Here is a 21,280-nt window from a genome sequence, read left to right as displayed (position 1 = left end):
ATAATTTAATTAATAAGCTAAAGTTTTGTTTTGTTTATTTATTTTTAATCAACAAATCCTTTTCAGTATTTTGTATTTTTTATAATTTAATTAATAAGCTAAAGTTTTATATTATTTATTTACAACAAATCAACAAATCCTTTTCAGTATTTTGTATTTTTTATAATTTAATTAATAAGCTAAAGTTTTGTTTTGTTTATTTATTTTTAATCAACAAATCCTTTTCAGTATTTTGTATTTTTTATAATTTAATTAATAAGCTGAAGTTTTATATTATTTATTTACAACAAATCAAGAAATCCTTTTCAGTATTTTGTATTTTTTATAATTTAATTAATAAGCTAAAGTTTTGTTTCGTTTATTTATTTTTAATCAACAAATCCTTTTCAGTATTTTGTATTTTTTATAATTTAATTAATAAGCTAAAGTTTTGTTTTGTTTATTTATTTTTAATCAACAAATCCTTTTCAGTATTTTATATTTTTTATAATTTAATTAATAAGCTAAAGTTTTATATTATTTATTTACAGCAAATCCTTTTCAATATTTAATCTTTTTTATTACAGTTTTTTAATAGTTAAATTTTTTTACAATTTAATCGATAAGCTAAACTTTTATTTTATTTAATTTATTTAATTATTATTATTATTATTATTATTTTTGCGTTATCACAATTGCATGCATATAAATTGCAGTGATTACATGAAATATTGATTGATAAGCAAATATATGATAATTTTTTTGTATTCAATTCAGTATTAACAATTTTATTCGTTTACCTTTTTCTTAATTACATAATAATTTATCACTAATTAATCTTTAATATGCCATCATACTATTTCTTTTTCCAGTATATCTCTTTCCATTCAAATTTCATTTTGAAATTCTCACAAATTTGATTGAAAAAAAATTTTCAAAAATTGTAATAACAATAAAAAATTAAAATTTTTCTTTTCATATTTTATCTTCATTACTATCAATACATTATGAATTGTCCATCCAAAAAATTTAGAAATGTAAATTATGAATAATTCTGGAATGAATGGAAAATGTTACAAAAATTTGAATTGAATTGAATTAACTCACAAATATACAGAAAATTACTCCTGCATTGTATTTACTATTATTTTTCGGAAGTTAGTTTATCTTAATCCAATTCAATTTTTGAATTATTTCGCTCCTATATTTTATCAGTTATCTAATAGTTTTATCAGTTAACTGATAAAAGCAGTGTAAATCAGACGATTAGATCTTTCACAATTTTTAACATTTCCTCACCAGCTAATTAATCAATTAATACAATACAATTACAACTAATTTAAAATTTATTAAAACATATTCCTCTATTTTTTACTGCCAATTTTTTTTTTTATTTTTTATTTTTTGGTTTTACTTTTTTTGATTTTTTCAACTAATTCTGATCAAAGTAAAACTTACCGATTTATGTAAATATTTACTGATAAGACATACTGTTGTTAATGAAATGAATTAAAAAATGAAAAAAGATAGCATTGATTGAAGAGAAAATAAAATTGAAAAATGTTATTAAAATTTATCGAAACAAAAATGCTTTTTTCTTTAATTCAATCAAAAAAAAAAAAAGAAAAAAAAATATTTCTTTGAAAAATTACTTTAATAAAAGAGGTTTATTAATATCATTTCTTTTAATGAAAAATTTTTTTATTTTACCAATACTGAATCAAATAATATTTTTCTTCATGCATCATTTTCTCTCTTGAAATTTTAATTTTAAAGCTAAAAAACCAATTTTCTATTTTTCTTTAAATAGAAATTGTTCGTTTTGAAAGAAAGAAAGAAAGAAAAAAAAACAAAGCATTTTTTGGCTTTAAAAGAAAAAGTTTTTTTTTTTAGTTCAACTTATTTAAAATTTTTTAATTTTAAATATATGCAAAACTGGAAGCTATTTTATTTGGCATTCATAAAAATTGATAAAAATCTAATTTTAATCTAATTTTAATTTCTTCCTTTGCTTGTACTGTTTTTAGAATAATTGTCATGGGTGAAGAGCTAAGAGATGCGACAGAATTGTTGGATGACAAGGAAAATATTCCGTCGCATTCATATAAAAAGGTATCATATTTACAGAATCTCATTTAAGATTATTTTTTATTTAAAAAAAATTTTTTTAAATGAAAAAGTTAAATTTAAATTACAATAAAATGTTAAGCAATATATCACATAGCACACCACATGTGTTAAAATCAATGGAATAGTGATAAGGTTTTGAAATTCATCAGTATTTTCAAAATATAATTTCAATTTCAGAATGTCTTTATTTCAAATAAGTTACATTTTTAAATAATTTACTCAACATCTGAATTTCCAGAAGCACAAGAAGAGCTACAAAATTTAAGAAAAAATCTAATTATTTATTTATTTAAATATTTATTTTAAATAAATACTTCCTTTCTTTAATTCTACATAATACTTAATTTTTAATTCTATATAATACCAAATCTTTAATTCTATATAATACTAAATCTTAATAATACTTACTTAACATTAATCATTTTAAATTGAGCATAAAATTTGATTGGTAACAATAACTTTAATTATGCAAAAAATTATAATTTTACTTTTTGACATTTTTAGCTTTATAAAAATAATATTTTGCATGCACCAATATATTTTATAGAATTTAAATAATAAACAGAAAATTTGATTTGAGCTACAAAATTTAAAAAAAAAAAGAAATAATAATAATATGAACAAATAACTATGTGTTTGATTATCACTTAGTGGTACTGTTAAAAATTATTAAATTTGTTTAATAAAAAATTGATAAAATGATACAATGATAAAATGATCAAAAATTTTTAGTAGTTTATGCAACAGACTTTAACTTTTTTATCAATTTAATTAATTTAATTGGGATAATAAGCCTAATTGTTTGCAATCTAAATGTGATAATTAACTTATATCAGTACACAGTAATAATAAGAATATTGTCTATTTCTTATTCTTATTTTGCTTCTCGGCTCAGTCGGCATTTATTCAATTTTTCTCTAGAGAATTAAAATTGCATAAATTCATTGGGAAATCTGATAATGACTATGTCCAATCAAAAAAGTTCATAAATTAAAACAAAAAAAAAGACTGTTTTTGTTTTAATAGTCTATTTTCAAGTAAACATTAGAAGGATTTGCAGACTAAATCGTAATTCATCCATCTCTGATAGAGAAATAAAATGATATCTGTTTTTTTTTTTTTTTTAAATCATAATTCAAGAAAAATATATTATACTAATTTGTTTGCTGTCCTAAATTTGAATTAATAATATATTGTTTATAATACAAATTAATAATATAAAATTTAAAAATTGTCGAACTAATCAATAATCGATTCTTTTCGAAGTTTCTTTGCATTTCGGTAAATTTTCAGTATATTAAACTTATTTTACCGCATGTTATCTTGGTTGCTGTGGTATGTTTATATGCGGTAGCTGGTGCTTGGGTTTTTTATAGTCTCGAATCACCTCATGAAGATAAGGTTGATTTTTTAGCATTTGATTATAATATGAATCATTTTTGAAAGTTAATTAATTGCAAAGTAATATAATAAAATTTTGAATGGTTTTTCAAAGTTTCAAGAAAAAAAAAAAAAGTTGGACAAATGTAATTTTAAATATTGCAAAATTTTTAAAAAAATGCTTCATTTGTTATCAGATTGTTATCAGTTAGAAATATGTAATTATAGTTGCTTTTTTTTTTTTTTTTTTTTTTTTTTTCTTTTAAATTTTAGTTGAAGAAAATTGGTATAGAAAAGATTGATGAATTACGAAAAGAGTTAATTCAAGCGTTATGGATAAAACGTAGTGAACTGAAAAGAACCAAAATGGATAGTTGGACTCGCGTGACCGACGTGAAACTTCAAACTTTTAATGAATATTTGTATAAAGCATTCAAGGAACATTATGTTAGGTATATTGCATTAGTACTAGTAATCTATTACTAAAATACTTAAATATATACATATGTTATTTATGTTTTAAAATTTAAATTTAATTCTTTAAAAAAAGACAAAATTTAAATGTTATAAAGTAACTTTCAAAAAAAAAAAAAAAAAAAGAAAAGAAATTTATTGCAGATATGCAGATATTCACATTTTCAAAGCAAATATCGATAAACGCAACACTAATACGAAAGGGAGAAGGTATAGGTACATTTTGGTTACCTGGATATTACGAGTTAACAAGATGCTAAAAATTTGGAAACCTGATAATTACTTAGGTAAACAAGTTGTCTAGGTGAACAACAAATATGATAGAAGTAATGCTAACAAATAAATGTATTCCAACTTTAATATTGACAAATAGCAATATTGATTGATTTTATTGATCATTCTTGGATGTGATCATTGTTTAAAGTAAGAATTCAATAGCAAGTTAAGAAATATAATTGCTGAGGAAATAATTTTAAAATTTGCTCAAATGTTATATTATCAAAATTTAGTATTGCATATAACAAATAAGGGTAAGTTCTTTTTTCTTTTTTTTTTTTTTTTTTTTTTAGAAGGAAATCGAAACATCGACTAAAATTAATTAAAAGCAAAAAATTATGGACTGCAAGTAGTGCTATATTCTTTGCAGCAACAACTATGGCTACTATAGGTAAATAATCTTATATTGTATGCATCTTTAGGTATTTATTTATCAATTTCACCAAATTCTAATTTCCACAATTTTTAATAATGGATTAATTATTTGTGAGTTAAAAAAAAAAAACAGTTTTATAATTTAATAACCATTGGTTATCTTGTTAATTTTAAAATAAAAGTAGTATATTAGTATGATATTAACAGTCTTATTATTAATCCTTTCATTAATATTACAATGTTTTATACATGATAATAGCTAGTACTGTATCTCTAGCTACGGCTAACACCGTACTCTAGCAACAGCCATACCGTATCCCTCTTACTTACAGTTTCCGTCAATTTTAAACTGTTTATGAATTTTATCAGGTTACGGTAACATTGTCCCAGTAACATCATATGGCCGAATTGCTTGTATTATATTTGCATTATTTGGTGTACCATTGGCTATTATAACAATTGGTGACCTTGGCAAATTTCTATCGGAATGTATCATATGGCTTTATACTAAGTCGAGAAAATCTCGCTGTTCACGTCATTTTATCAATTTTAAATGGCTAACCAATCGTTTGTTTCCTTCATATTTTATTATATATTTGATTAAAAATTCAAAATAATAAATTTTGATTTCAATTTATTAACTTTTATTTTTATAAAACACTGTATTAACTATTCAATTATCGTTTTATTCTTACTTTTCCATTTGTATAACTGAAATTTATTTACGTTGATTACTGCCATTTTTTTTACAAAATATTATTATATTGCATTAATATAAGCGAATATTTTCTTCACTTACTTTTGTTATCCTTTCCTCACTTTTATTATTCACAAAAAATTTAATTTTTTATAGAACTAAAAAGACCAAATTTCATTGAAGTTTGATTACAATTATTACTATGCTATGCTATTACTATAATACATTCGTCAATTTAAATCAAAACGGATCAGAAGAAATTATCGCACTTGAAATGCACTTTAATCAGTAATAGTGTGCCATATTTATATCTTATCATATATCATTTGCATCATTTATATCTTCTCGTAATATATCAATTTTATAAAATCACTCAGTGATATCTTTTTTTTTTTTTGAGAACTTACTTATTGATTTTAGATCAATAATTCATAACTTGATTTTTTTTTCCTCCGTTATTTTTCAGGTAATCCAGAATTAAGGTCATCGGACAAATCTAATGAAGCAATGAAACAGTTTATAAATTGGGATGACCTTGCATTGGATAAAGCGGAAGTGCCTTTAGTCTTAGTCTTTGCTATACTTCTCGTTAGTTTTCAAAAAATCCATTTCACCAAGCTAGATGTCGTCATCTTTTTCCTTTTTTTTTTTTTTTTTTTCATGCTATTTTTAAAACTTTCCGGAATTGCAATCACCGGAAAAACCTAATGAAGTAGCAATTAAATTTAAATGACTTCATGATCGTAAAATAGTACCATAAATTAAAATGATAGAATTACTAATTATTTAATAAAAAACTTTCGGTGCTTGTGTAGAGTCTTACTGTATTAGGGAAATTACTGTATAGTGTTACTGTAGGGGGACTATTAGTTGTTAGACTACAGTTTTATTTCTTTTGTAACATTTCAAGCAAATAATTTAAAATGCATTAATATTAAATTTTTCTAGTAGTTTAAGTGTTTTTGACAGTTCACAATTTCATTTAGAGCTTTCAAAATTTAATTTATAAATGCTCATAATTTTTGAAAAGAATAGTGCTATGCAATCTTTTAAAAAATTCATCGCAAAATCAATTAATAATAGATTAAGCAAAACTTTTTCGATCTTAGTTATTTTTTCATTTTATTATGACTTAATCGACAAATTGGCTGAAAAAAAGGAAGTTGGAAAAAAAAAAAAACATTGATAAAATATTTAATGTTTCGATTAAAATGCTTCAAACAACTTAAAGCTATACTTAAAATTTTCGAATTGATATTAAAATTACTTAGCATTTAATAAATATATGTTTAATAGATACTTTGTTGTAATTTGCTAAGTATTTAATAGAAAATTAGAAGTAATAAGCACTTGTTATTCTACTAAGACTGTCATAAACATTACTAACATTGCAATGATATTGTTATCAATTCTTTTTTATCAATTCATTATCATTCTTTCTTTTTTTAGTTTTACATTGCCTTTGGTGGTCTTCTATTTGCTTCGTTTGAACCATGGACTTATATGGACGCATTTTATTTTTGTAATTATAAATTTTCATATTATTTAGAATTTTATTTTTATAAGTCAAAATTAAAAAACAATCAAAATTCAACTGTGTGCTTAATTTTTTATAAAGTTTATTTAATTTTACCATTAATAGTTTGATTAATTACATTGATTAATTTTAATTTTGTTATTAAAATTATGCGCACTAGTGCTAGAAATTGAATATTTAATTATTCCAATGTAATGAATAATTTTTTATTCAAAATATATATTTCTATTTATTTTGTATGTTTCATACTTTTATTATATATTATAAAATGAATCAAAATATATCAAAAAATAATTTTAAAAAAAATTATTGTTCTAAATGAGTTATGAAATTAAATTTGAATATTACAGTAAAAAATGAATGAAAAAAATAAAGCTGAATTCTTTCTTTTTTAGGTTTTGTTTCGCTTACTACAATTGGATTTGGTGATTTTGTGCCTGAAAGTCAGGAGTAAGCTTTTTCTATTTGAATCAAAATTTTCGCTGAAACTAATGAAATTTTCAAGGTTTATAAATAATAAAATTAGTTCATAAAAGTAAGCAAACATTCTACAAATGAAAAAAGTTTCGTTTTTAGCACAAAACAAACAAAAATGATAATTTTTAGAGAAGTTTCTTTTTTTTTTTTTTCAATTAAAGTTATAAAAATAAATTTCAATTTACAAAAATTAAAATATGAATAAATTAAGCTTATTTACGTTTAAAATTTAGAAGCACGATTAAATATGATTTATCATTTATATATTATTAAATCTATTGTGTCAAAATGTACAAATACCAAGAAAATTAAAATATGTCAAGAATGTATATATTATTTTAACTCATCAATTCTATTATTTAAATTTTCTTATGAAAGAGAGAGAAAACGAAACGAATAATTCAGATTCAAATAATAAAAACTCAAAAATTTAAAATGGAAAAATTGGAAGTTTCTCGTAATTCTCCCTCTCCCTAATTAATTAATTAATTTAATTAATTTGAATTCTTATATTAAAAATTTAGTTCATTTCATATTCATTGATATTTGAAATTTGCAGATATGTACTGCTCATGTTGATTTATCTGGGATTTGGTCTTGCTGTGACAACAATGTGTATCGATTTGGTTGGTATTCAATACATTCAAAAGATTCATTATTTTGGCCGAAAATTTCGCGCTGCCGATATATTGCAATTGCTCAAACGAAGACAAATGATTGAACATGGTTTGACAGTTGATCAAAGTGATGAACTTTTAAAATTATACCTCAGACAACTTCAAGAAGCAGGGTAATTTCTATGCTAATAAAATAGCACAATCTTTGAAAAGATATTTGTGTTGAATTATTGATTGATAATACTATTTCTATAATAGATATAAGTTTTTTCATTGTTTTCTTTTTCCTTTCAAATAAGTTTAAAATGAAAATATTTTTAAAATATTAATTTGATAATTTAAAGGAATGAATCATTGGAAGAATCAAAATGGCATTTATGTAACAATGCATTAGAGATGCTTACTCCATCAAATTATGATATCAGTGATGATAACAATAACAGTGATTTACAATGGTAATCTTAATGAATTAGTAAAAAGAATTAAAAATCTAAATTAAATAATTAAGTTTAAAAAAATTTAGAAAAACATCAAATACTATTTGTTTTGTTTTTTTTTTTCCTCATTTCTTTTCCATTCATTTATCTTTCAAGTATGTATGAAATCATGAAAATTAAGCTTATTAAAAGACACAAACAATAATAATTAATAAATTTTATTGAATTTCTTTTTTCACAAGAAAAATTTAACCAAAAAGACTAAAATTATTTCAAATTCAATTTATCAATACTATTGCATTAATGAAACTAATGCATTGAGTCAATAACAATGATAGTATGTTGCAAAAACAAATTTAATTTTAACTAAGTTTTAACATAAACAAATTAAATTTTAATTTAAAATCAAATATATTCTGATCTTTGATCAGATCTGATTAAGCATAATATTTTCAGTATAGAAATACATAAAATATCTTCCATTGAACATGCACAGATTACACTTCATGCAGCTGCAAGTATGCAATCATCGTCAAAATCACTGTAATGTCTTCCAAGTTCTATCGCGTATTATTTTGATATTCACAAATTGAACTTTCAACTTTAATACTTTATAGTATGCTAATAAATAATTGCATTAAACATATGAATTTAATTTATTTCTACATGAATTCCGTACAATAACTTCAAATTAAATTCATTTCACTTTTTTTTTTTTTTTTTTTTTTTTTGCAAATATTACATTTGTATTAAATTTAAATATGTCACTTATTTTTTTAATTTGCAGTGCAATTTGTGATGAAAAAGGATTTAAGCAATTACACAATAAATTAAATCCTAGTAATCAAATTGATGGTCAAGTTTTCCTTTTCTTTCTTTTTTTTTTAGCTTTTATTTTATTTATTTTTTTTTTATACTAACAAAAAATTTATACTTTTCTCTATTAGTTTTATAAAATTTCAATTTTGTTACTACATTATTCAGAAGTTTCTATTCAATTGGTCACTTTTCTCTTTTTTCATCTTTCTCTTTTATTTTTTCTTTAAATTATTTAGTTTCAGAAAAGCAACAAAATTTTTCCAATCATTCATCAATTCAATCAATATTACTACCAGAAACATCACTAGAAGGAATTAAAAATGAAAATTATCGCAAACCATCATCACCACTTGATCGATTCTCTATGACTTCCTCATCTGAACGATTATCAAATTTGAAATTAATTGGTAAATTTTTTTTTTATCATTTAATTCATCTATTCATTTTTGTGTAATAGCTCAAATATTTATTCATTTATTCAAAATAACTTATTCATTCATTTTGTTCCTTAATTAATTAACTAAACTACATTCCAAATTTCAATGAATAATATAAAAGATTGTTAAGTGTTATAAAAAAAAAAAAAATTATAAGAATAAATTTGCAGCAACAAATTCTCCCATTCCTATCAAAGGACAGCCATTGTCATCGTCTCAATTGTCACATTTGTCACAGCAACAATTAGCAGAAACAGTATCCGTTATGCATGTATCACCTACAAGCAGTGTAATATTTTTGAATTATTTGAAAAATTGCTTCAGGAAAAAATTATTTATCATTTCAAAGCATTAATATTTAATTGAAGCAAAATGTTGGCTCATTTTTATTGCCCATTTCTTGGCCATATATTATGTTGGCTATTTTTAGGCATATAATTTAGCACTGTAACTTAATTAACCTTTGACATTTTATAGCCTACTGGATTAGCCTCTATGATGCAATGGGATTCATACAGTGAAATGCTGAATGAATCAAGCAAACCATTTGCAGAGTAAGTTAAATAATTCATTATTTTAATTAATTTGTTTTCTGTATTCATTATTTTAATTAATTTTTATTTTGCAACTTTCAAATCTTAAAGTCAGTTTTAGTTTTTCAAAAAAAAAAGAAATTACAAAACTATTTTAAAGTTGTGAAACTTCACAACTACCTTTTGTTAATCTCTTATTTTAAAGATTTTTTTTTTAACTTTTTGCTCCGAGAAAAATTATTTTTAGAGTTAGTTTTAGTCTTTCAAAAAAAAAAAAAAAAAAAAAAAAACGAAAAAACGAAAAAAAATACAAAACTATTTTAAAGTTGTAAGACTTCACAGCCATCTTTTGAGATAATTGTAAAGTTTAATCTCTTATTTAAAAATGTTTTTTTTTTTTTTTTTTTTTGAACTCTTAAAAGTTAGTTTTAGTTTCTCAAAAAAAAAATGCAAAACTGTTTTAAAGTTGTAAGACTTTACAGCTATCTTTTTTAATCTCTTATTTTAGAATATTTTTTTAAACTTTTAAAGTCAGTTTTAGTCCTTCAAAAAAAGTGCAAAACTGTTTTAAAGTTGTAAGACTTCTTCAGCTATCTTTTTTAATCTCTTATTTTAGAATATTTTTTTAAACTTTTAAAGTCAGTTTTAGTTCTTCAAAAAAAGTGCAAAACTGTTTTAAAGTTGCAAAACTTCGCAACTATTTTTTGCTTATCTCTTATTTAAAAATTTTTTTTTTTTTTGAACTTTCATTTTTTGCTAATGAGATAAAAGGAAGGAAATTTTATTAGGCCTGAAAATAGAGCCACGGAAATGTTTCTTAGTAATTCGATGATTGCCACATATGAAAATGAAGATTATTTAGTGGAACATGAAGAAATTGCAAGGTATTCATTTAATTTATTCCTAATTTACATTACATTTTCTCATGTTTTAATGATAATTTTATCAAATATAAATTTATAGTTAAAAAAAATAAATAAATAAAAAACAAAGATAAATTGTCATATTCATTATAAGCAAATAATAATTTTTTTTTCGACTTTCATACTACATCTTAAAAAAAAAAACGACGTGTTACGCATATTACGTGTTATCCGTGTGTATGTTTGTATCTATCTGTTCACACCTTTTCATGCAGCACATCTTTTAACGTACGTCAATTTGTTATTTTTGCAAACGCAACCTATTCATGTTTTCTTTCTTCCTTCTTTCTAATGATGATAGTGTGTTAATGAATTTGACGTTTTAACGTTTGCACGTTTGATTACTACTCTAAAACTGTTTGTTAATTAATATATATAATTAATTATAATGCATATTTGTTAATTAATGTTTGTTAATTAATATATAATTAATTATAATAATATTGTGATTTAAATTTTATTGATAGATATTAGAAAAAGTTTCGTTATTTGTGCTTTTAATAATTACATTTATAATTTAATAATACTTTTTTCTTCCATCTAAATTTCAATCTCACATATCTTGACATACGCTTAAGATTATTTCAACTTTTCAACTTTATGCTATTTTAAATACGTTTATTTTGCACTTATTAACTATCTTTCCTATTTTTAAGTTATTTTCAACTATTTTTCATTTGTAATTATTATATATGTTGCAATCAAATGATAGCAAATATCAAATGAAATATTGCAAGAACTTTTTGTAATCTTTAAAATTGTTTAATTTTAAAATAATTAAATCAAATTGATAATTGCTAAGATTACAAAAAGATGCCTGTAATTAAGCTTTGTGTTATAATATAACATCTTTTCCAGTGCACTGTATTTTCGTTTTTTAATTTTTGACTTTCATCCACGAAACTTTTCAATTTTGATATTTGTGCAAGACAAAATCGATTATACTTTAATATGTTTGTTTCATTTCACTTCTTGCAAGGCACGAAAGAAAGGTTTTTTGTTTCTATTTTTCTTTTTTCTTCTTATGCACTTACTGCAAATATTTGCAATATATTAAACTAAAATTTATAGCAAATAGTAAACTATGTTTAAATTTTTTGTCTTACAAAAAAAAAAAAGAAGTCAAAAAATTTGAAAAAATGTTCATTTTTCATAGTTTCAAATCACTTTTTCAAAGAAAAAAAATTAGTTTAAAAAAGCTTTTTTTTTAAAAAAAACATATTTTTCACACCTAACAAAAAAAAGAAGAAAAATTGAATATTTTGAAATTCAAACTTTTGAATTCGTTTCAAATCCGAAATTCATTTCTTAAATTAGAATTTAAGAAATGTTTTCAGCGACAAAAATGGATACGTCTCGAAATCATCACAATCATCATTATCAACATTATCATCTATCAGTCATAATATGCAAATTATGCGACCATCTGAGCTTTATTTAGATACTTATGATTCAATGGAACTGACTAGTACCACATCTGAGGTACCATCTGAACCAAATGTTCAACAAATAGATATATCTGAGGTACCATCTCAGTCAAATATTCAACAAATAGCTATATCTCAGGTACCATCTCAATCAAATATTCAACAAACAGCTATATCTGAACCGAATATTCAACAGCTAGTTATACCTGAAGTACCATCTGAACAGAATGTTATATACTATCAAAATATTCCAATTCATAGCTTACATCAGCAAACGGTTGAAACGGAAAATGCTTTGCAAAATTTGCTTAATGCACCGGAATCAATTATCAGTCATGAATTACCACCAGCAGTTGTTGATGATAATTATTGTTTTGTAATTGATGGTGAAACAATTGGATCAGAAGCAATGTTACACGATGATATTCATTGGAGTCATACAAGTCGTCCAACGCAATACTTTTATTCGGATGACTTACGTCACTTTCAACGTGTTAATTGTATTAAAGCTAAAGGAAAAATTATTGCTGTAAAAATTATCGGTTCGAAAGCGCAAACATTTAATTCAATACATTCAATTCGATCAACAATTCCCATACATCAGTCACATTCAGTTGATTCAATTTCAACTCGTTCATCAATTACAAGTGCTTTTCGTCATGATAACATACCATTGGTACAGGTATACGTCGTTACACGTATTTATAGTTTCTGGAAAACGTGTCCATCATTTCGTCGTATTGTTACGCTACTGGATAAAGTGAACGAAACTGAAATTAAAAATACGCATTTTCATAAACGAATATTTGTGCAACATATTTGGCGTAATACAAAACAATCAGATAAAGAACGCGTGAAATGTGAATTTAATCGTGATCTTGCTAGAATTGCTAGATCTAAAATAAGTAATAATAAAAAATCAACAAAATTTACCTATCGATAAATTTTGTTTTTGTTTTTGTTTTTCTTTTTTGGTAAAAAAAAAGAGAAAAATATTGATAAGTGAAAGTTGAACATTTTGATTTCATTTTGCTAAAAGCATTTTTTTTTTTTTAATGATTTATCAAATGAATGCTTCAAAATATTTAACACTAAAATTTATTTTTTGATAATATTGATTTTAACACTAAAATTTGTGCTCTCAATAATATTCTCAAAAAAAAAAACAAATTTAGTTAAATTAATTATTCAAAAAAAAGAACGACGAATAGTTATAGCTACAATAATCATTGGATAATTATTAAGGAGGAAAATTGCAAAGTAATTGATTTTAACACTAAAATTTATTCTTTGATAATATTCTCAAAAAAAAAAAAAAAAATTCCTCGCAAATAATTTGCATAATTATAAGGTTTATTGTGTACTAGTTACAATTTATAATTTATTTATTTATTCTGAATGATATCAGTGATAACAGTGATAATTTTATAGCACAAATCGTTACTCCAATGAATCTTTTCCATATATGCAAGAGAATTGCACAATATTGATTGTAATTAATTGTGAAAATGATTAAATTAATTACAGTATGTAAAGTCTCAGAAGATTCATTGTTATCAGAATATGATAAAATAATCATTCAATAATATCTTTGATCTATTTTCATACATTTTCGTGCAGTACAATTGATTGTATTAATGCTCAAATGACAATAATTTGATTTTGTATACAGTATAACTGAATATTTTGTATTTAATTAATTAATTAATTAATAATACATTAAATGTAATAATTAATATACGATTATTCTATTATTTGTTTGATTGGTTGAAAAATTTTATTTTTATGTTATCACTATTGGTTGAAATGTTTATTTGATTAGTTGAAATTGGTTGAAACTTTTTTTTTTTTTATCACTGAGATAATTTACTAATAATAGAAACAGTGATAGTTTATATTATAATAAAATTTTTAGATAGAAGAAAAAGTGAAGCTGAAATGGTAGGAAGTGAATTTCTTTTTTATAATTTACTTTTAATTTTTCACTGTTTAATAGATTTAATATGTATTTTCTCATGAATTTGAAGTAAATTTATGAATTAGTTGAATTTATTTCCAAATTTTATCTATTCGAATAATTTAATTGTCACCATTTTTTGAAATGCTAAAATTTTAAATAAATTTAACTGCATAATTTGATTAGCATCATGAAATAACATTTCGGGTATTACATAAATAATATATATTTTATAATAATTTAGTTTTTTTTTTTTTCGTTCATTTTCATTACTGCAACAAATGTTTGTTCAATTTTTTATTTACTTAAATAATGATAATTTAATTATGTAAACAGAACTGCAAATCATACAGTGCTTATGTATCAAATTAAATTCAATAGTTAATTGTTGTTGTTTTTTTTTTCTCAATCATAAATTTAAATTTAAAATTTGGAATGACTTTTAAAGAAAAAAATTTTGATTAACATGATAGAAAATAGAAAAAGAAACTAAATATATTCAATTAAATGTATCAATATTGTACAGTGCTATTTTAAATTCATTTTTTTTTTATAAAAATTTATTGTTATTTGTTAAGCATTTCATATGTTTATAAATTAAAATTTTAACTTTGAAAAAATAAGAAAAAAATTAATCGATAATGTAAAAAAAAAGAATAGAAACAGCTGATTTTTTTTGGTATTTTTTAAAAACTCAATCATAAAACTTAAATTCTAGCAGTTTTTTTTTTTTTTTTTTTTTGAAAATATTAACTTTTTGTATTAGAATTTTATATTGTTCATTTTGTTTTTTTTTAAAAAAAAAGAAAAAACAATTAAAAGAAAACAATTTGAAATTAATAAAATTTTATTGATATAAAATTCTATTAATTTGTTATTACAATACACTATAAGAAAAATTTTCTTATCAATTTTTTAGATTTTGTTAAATCAAAATTTTCTAACTGATTGATTTATCCTTTTTTTACTTAACTGAAATGAGTTAATAAATAATTACTGTTCAAAAAATTTTAAATGATTAAATTAAAAAAATGCATTACTTGAGGGTTCAAGCAACATGTGTCACTCATCGTGACAGTATTAGCAGTGATTCAAGTGAGTCAATCATTGCATTTCCGGTGGAAGTTGATCGAGATGAAATATCAGAGCAAGAAACTGATCCAAATTCAGGTCTTTTTAAATTTCACCACTAATTTATTACTATAAAATAAATTTTGATTGGAAAAAAATTTAAATTTTGATTGGAAAAAAATTTTTTTAATTTATTATTTATTTGTTTTATTTTTTATTTTATTTTAATTATTATTTACTTGCTTTATAGAGAATAGTATCAATGATACATATTTTTTATTTAAAAAAAAAAAAAAAAAAAAACACTAAATCTCATTAATTTATTACTATAAAATAAATTTTGATTGGAAAAAAAAATGAGGGATTTCACATAATTTACAAATTTATTAATAATAAATTTGCAAATTATGTCAATCTTTCATTAATTTATAAAATTTTTTACTCGTTTAAAAAAATTGATAAGTTTAAAATGACTATGTTTCATTAACTTATCACTATAAAATAAAATTTTGATTTGAAAAAAAAAGGAGGAATCTCACATTATTCATTATTGATAATAAATTTGTAAATTATCAAAATAATTTTAAAAAAAACGAATAAATTATTAAAATAATAAATAAATTATTTATCAGTTAATGATAATTGTGATAATTAATAGTATCAGATTCGGAAAAAGATATTATGCACGGTGATTCAACTGTATTTTCAATTGAAAATACAGCTTTGGATACACGGATGACATTGAAAAGTGTTTTAAATTGTCCTTTCGAATATATCAATAAGGTTAGCAATCTTTTTTTAATATTTATGTGTTTAAATAATTTAAAAAAAATTTGCATATTGAGAATGGTATTAAAATAATTAACTAATTTTCATAAATTTTAATCGAAAAATTGATCAAAATTTTGTAAAATTATATAAACAATTGCTTTTTTTTGCGTCTAATTGTTTTAGTTTATATTTATTTAAATAAGTTTTAATTCTAATTCAAAATTGAAATCTATCAGTTATCACATCATAATTATTTCTTTTTTCTTTCTGTACATTGTTTATATATTTAAATGATTAGAAAAATTTGCATACTGAAAATAGTATTAAAATAATTAGATAATTTCCAAAAATTTTAATGACAATATGGATCAAAATTTTGAAGATTAAAAAAGAAAAAGCAAATCTTTCTTTCAAATTATTTTAGTTAACATAATTGTTTACTCATTTATATTTAATTAAAAAAGTTTTAATTTTAATTTATTTTTTTTAATTTTAAAATAACTCATATTTCTTTTTTTTTTTTTGCATTCTATTAGCAGCCACCATTATTGGCTATGGAAAATTATTGTTTTGTAATTAATGGTGATTTGGTTGATGTTGAACAAATAATTGAAAATTCGAAATCATGGTGGAAGCAAACAAGTTCTCGAGTACGCTATTACTTATCGAAAGGGATGAAAACATTTTATGAGGTATAATTTAATTCATTTCATTAATTTAAAATAGCATTTTGAATTTTTGTAAAACGATTAGTTTAAAATAAATAACATTTTGATTATTTTTGTAAATAAATTCATTCCATTAATTTAAAATAGCATTTTGACTATTTTTGCAAATAATTTTTTGTATTTTTATAAAAAGATTAATTTAAAATAAATAACATTTTGATTATTTTTGTAAATAAATTCATTCCATTAATTTAAAATTTTGACTTCTTTTGTAAATAAACAGTTTTTTTTTTTAAATTAATTGATTATTTAATTAATTAATTAAGGTTGATGCATTACTCTGCCGCGGTGAATTACGTTGTGCATATGCACGAAGAGGTCGAGCAGCTAGCATTGAACCAATTCCATTAGAACAAATTTTTCGGTATTATCAATTTGTTAAAATAAGCTAATCAATCATATACATTCATACTTTATCTATTTTCTAATTATTATTAATTAATAATTAAAGTGTGAATTTAATTTAAAATTTAATATTTAGAGTATCACGGATATACAGTCACTGGAAGACGTGTATCAGTTTTCATCGAATTATCAGTTGTATTAATCCAGTTACGAAAAGTAATTAAATTATTGATTAATTTTCATTTTTTTGTTTCTCCAAATTATAATTCTTTTAAATTAATTTTGTAAAAAAACTGAAATTTGCATAATTTCTTAAAGTGAAAGCAAAAAATTCTTTGAAATGTAAATGGGAAAATAATTGAACTTAAAATTTCAATGATACTACTAATATAAGTTTAATACTACTAATCATTGTTTAATATAAAAAATTTATTTTTTTCTGCCACTATTTTACAGATATCACAATTGTAAATTAATTTTTGATATTTTATTATAATTAATTTTGTTACTGTTTGTACAATTTCAGATGCAACTGAAGTTTATGGTTTTCAAAAGCGAATTTTTGTGCAATATTTATGGAGAACAGAAAAAGTTTGTCATTTTAAATTTGAAATAAAGAAAAAATAATGCAATTCAATATTTTGTAAATTTTTAAAATTTCCTTTTTCAAAACTTTTTTGGTTTAGTATTTTCTAGTCAGTAATTTGTAAATTTAACCAAATGAAACATATGACAGTTAAAAGGGTTCAAAGGTTAAATATTATTGATACTTTAAACTTTAATTTCAACAACATCTTTTTTTCTTCTAGCGTGAAGAGAAACGACGTGTAGCACGTGAGTATCGAACAAGTAAAATACCGATACCATCCACAAATAAAACTGCTACTGATCGATTGAGAAAATTATCATTATTTGCAACATTTGTAAGTCTTTTATTTGTTTCCATTATTTTTATATTTAATTAAATTTAATAAACAATTTAAAAATTTTAATTTCATATTGCTATTTTCTTTTTTTTCATTCATTACTATTTGGTATAATAATTTTATTTTTAACTGTAATTACCATCCAAATTTTTATCTAATCAATGATTTTAAATCACTGATGGATATTAGCTAAATTTTGAAGTGATATCTGATAAGGATTATTTTGAATTATTTGCTAATTTCAATCCTTCAGTAAGCTTGATAATATCCATACATGTTTATTTGTATTATTGCAAGATCGAAAGTGATAAATTTGAAAAAGTTTTCGGTCAAAGATCACTTTAATAAAACTCTATTGATTGCTTCTGATTAAAATTAATTATCACTCAATATTTGATATTCTTTATTTCTCTACTTGTTTACTTTTCTAATAATTTTCTTTTGACATAACTAAACAACAATTTTTTTTTTTTAATTAAGTGTGTATAATAACATAAACGAGACTGTTTTACATTTATTATTGATTACAATCAATTTCAAATTTAACTTACAATTTTCATTCTAAAGAATGAAAAACTCAAAAGCATACATTTCTTAACTGAAATTACCTGGAATTTAGAAGTAATTTTTATTTAAAAAATAACAAATTCAAAAAGTGTGCAATTTGTATGTTTCATATTTAATTACTTATTATTGCAATTAATAAAATTGAAAGGTAATTTCTATAAAAAAACTCAAAACCATACGTTCTATAAGTTTCATATTTAATTGCTCATTATTGCATTTGTAAAATTTAAAAATAGTTTATATTTAAAAAAAAAGAAAAAAAAAACTCAAGGGCATGCATTTTACAAGTTTCATATTTAACTGCTCATTATTGCAATTAGTGAAATTTAAAGGTATTTTTTATTTAAAAAAAAAAAACTCAAAAGCATACATTTCCATGTTTCATATTTAATTGTTTATTATTGCAATTAGTGAAATTTAAGGGTAATTTTTATTATAAAAAATAAAAATCTCAGAAGCATACATTTCATATATTTTATATTCAATTACTTATTATTGCAATTAGTGAAATTTAAGGGTAATTTTTATTTAAAAAAATAAAAAACTCAAAAGCATACATTTCATATATTTCATATTCAATTACTTATTATTGCAATTAGTGAAATTTAAGGGTAATTTTTATTTAAAAAAAATAAAAAACTCAAAAGCATACATTTCTATATTTCATATTTAATTGTTTATTATTGTAACAATTGTAATTAATGAAATTTAAAGGATAAATCATCTTCATTGATGCAAAATTCGATTGGTACTATGATATCAGGTCGCAATTATCCCTCATATATTCCACAACCAAAAGTGAATTATCAACCAAAACAAACTTTACAAGCAGATTTGTCAACATCATTCAATCGACGTCATTCTTTGATACCTCAATTACGAAATTCAAGACGAAGAAGTGAGCAGCAGCGAATTCATGAAACTTTTAAAATTACTCTTCCAAAATCGATTGATAATAAAAATCGACCGGTATCATTGCTTGAAATCAGGGAACAATTTCAAAAGCATCAAAAGAAATTTCGAAAAAGACAATCTACAAGCACAATTAATTGCTAGCAATTTAAATTTTTTTTTTGCTATTTAATATTTCATCGTTTTTAAGGCCTTATATGGTAGGCTTCTATGTATTGTAGTGTGCTCATCATGTTATGTAGCCTTAATTTTAATAAATAAATTTTGCTACTCATCAATTAAAATGTATGAAATTGTTAATTCTTTTTTTAAAAATTTTGAATAAGGATTAAAAATTTTTTTTTTTTAAAAAAATAATAGATTAGGAAAATGAATTGCTTATTGTTTTATTGTTTATTATTTGTTGCTCTTATTATTTATTATTTGTGAATGTTTAAAAATTTTGCACAAATTTCTTCTTTGATAGTTTGTGACGTTTTTTTTTTCATACCTCAATTAAAATTGTATCATTGTTTAATGTATTTGTATGATTAAAATGTTTTTGTAAAATTTATTTAGTTCACTGATTATGAATTTATCAGTAGCACTTGGTTTGTTTCACTTTACGTCAATTACTTTTATTCAAAATATTTTTTTTTTTATTGATCAAATTTTATTTAAATGAAATAAAAAGAGTATATTTGTCATAGACGAGATTGAAATTTTAAAAGTTAAATTAAAGGAAACTAAAATATTCATTGTTTTTGAGATTTTTTTCTTCTTCACCACAAATTTCTATAATCAGTTAAACAATTTTTGTTCCAAGTTATTACTATCTTGTAGCTAATTTTTTTGTTAACCATCGTTTTTTTTTTCCTCTCAGATCGGTATGATAGAAATAATCTTTTGTAAGTAATTTGAAAATAAAATTTTTAGAAAAAAAAATCCATCATTAATTCCTAAAAATCGAAAACCAATTGTATGATTTTAAAATTATACGGTGAAAATGAATAATATAATAACTAATATTCATTCGAATTTTTTTTTCCTTCAAAAATTTTCCCCATTGCAAAACATTGAATTATAATTTGGGTCTAAAATTACTGAATTACATTACATATATATTTTTTTCTAATAATTTATTTATAACTTTTTATAGCAATGAAATAAATTAGTTTAAATTCAGACGAAATTTTATAAATAGTCAATCAATCTAAATTGTAATTTATAATTCTTCCTTTTCGTTTCTGAAAATAATGGCAAACAGAACTAAGAAACGCCAAAAATTATGTAAAAGCAAATTTAGAATTTCTTTCTTACTGCTCTGTTTGCTTGTGAAACAAAGTAGATTCCCTTTCTTGACAGTTCAGGTCGTTGACTTCTTTGTCTTCGATACTGGTAGATTCTCGAATCTGTACTGGTTCCGTTCTGTGTAAGTGTACTGTGAGAGTCTTCGTGAAATACTTTATTATTCAAACTTCAAATTTGAGTAATTAAAACTACAGA

General features: G+C 22.0%; 2 protein-coding genes across 2 annotated transcripts; both read left to right on the top strand.

Moving 5' to 3' along the window:
* Window positions 1–2,016: 2,016 nt before the first annotated feature.
* On the top strand, window positions 2,017–13,461 carry Bma-twk-2 (Uncharacterized protein; the record flags this gene model as incomplete). Its single annotated transcript, XM_043078118.1, has 18 exons — window positions 2,017–2,091; window positions 3,403–3,510; window positions 3,763–3,941; window positions 4,108–4,173; window positions 4,533–4,630; window positions 4,984–5,181; window positions 5,778–5,899; window positions 6,761–6,833; window positions 7,244–7,298; window positions 7,885–8,115; window positions 8,287–8,397; window positions 8,836–8,922; window positions 9,167–9,234; window positions 9,441–9,605; window positions 9,806–9,924; window positions 10,113–10,189; window positions 10,957–11,052; window positions 12,429–13,461. The coding sequence occupies 18 exons, from the start codon at window positions 2,017–2,019 to the stop codon at window positions 13,459–13,461; spliced, it is 2,961 nt and encodes a 986-aa protein (XP_042934052.1).
* A 2,045-nt stretch (window positions 13,462–15,506) lies between these two features.
* On the top strand, window positions 15,507–19,939 carry Bm8477 (Uncharacterized protein; the record flags this gene model as incomplete). Its single annotated transcript, XM_043078117.1, has 8 exons — window positions 15,507–15,645; window positions 16,211–16,329; window positions 16,854–17,009; window positions 17,312–17,409; window positions 17,527–17,606; window positions 17,917–17,981; window positions 18,200–18,313; window positions 19,598–19,939. The coding sequence occupies 8 exons, from the start codon at window positions 15,507–15,509 to the stop codon at window positions 19,937–19,939; spliced, it is 1,113 nt and encodes a 370-aa protein (XP_042934051.1).
* Window positions 19,940–21,280: the final 1,341 nt, after the last annotated feature.

The sequence above is a fragment of the Brugia malayi genome (genome assembly GCF_000002995.4).
Source record: "Brugia malayi strain FR3 genome assembly, contig: Bm_v4_Chr2_contig_001, whole genome shotgun sequence".
Taxonomy (NCBI): Eukaryota; Metazoa; Nematoda; class Chromadorea; order Rhabditida; family Onchocercidae; genus Brugia; species Brugia malayi.
The sequence above is the reverse complement of the archived record's forward strand: the minus strand, read 5'-3'. Positions and strand labels throughout refer to the sequence as shown.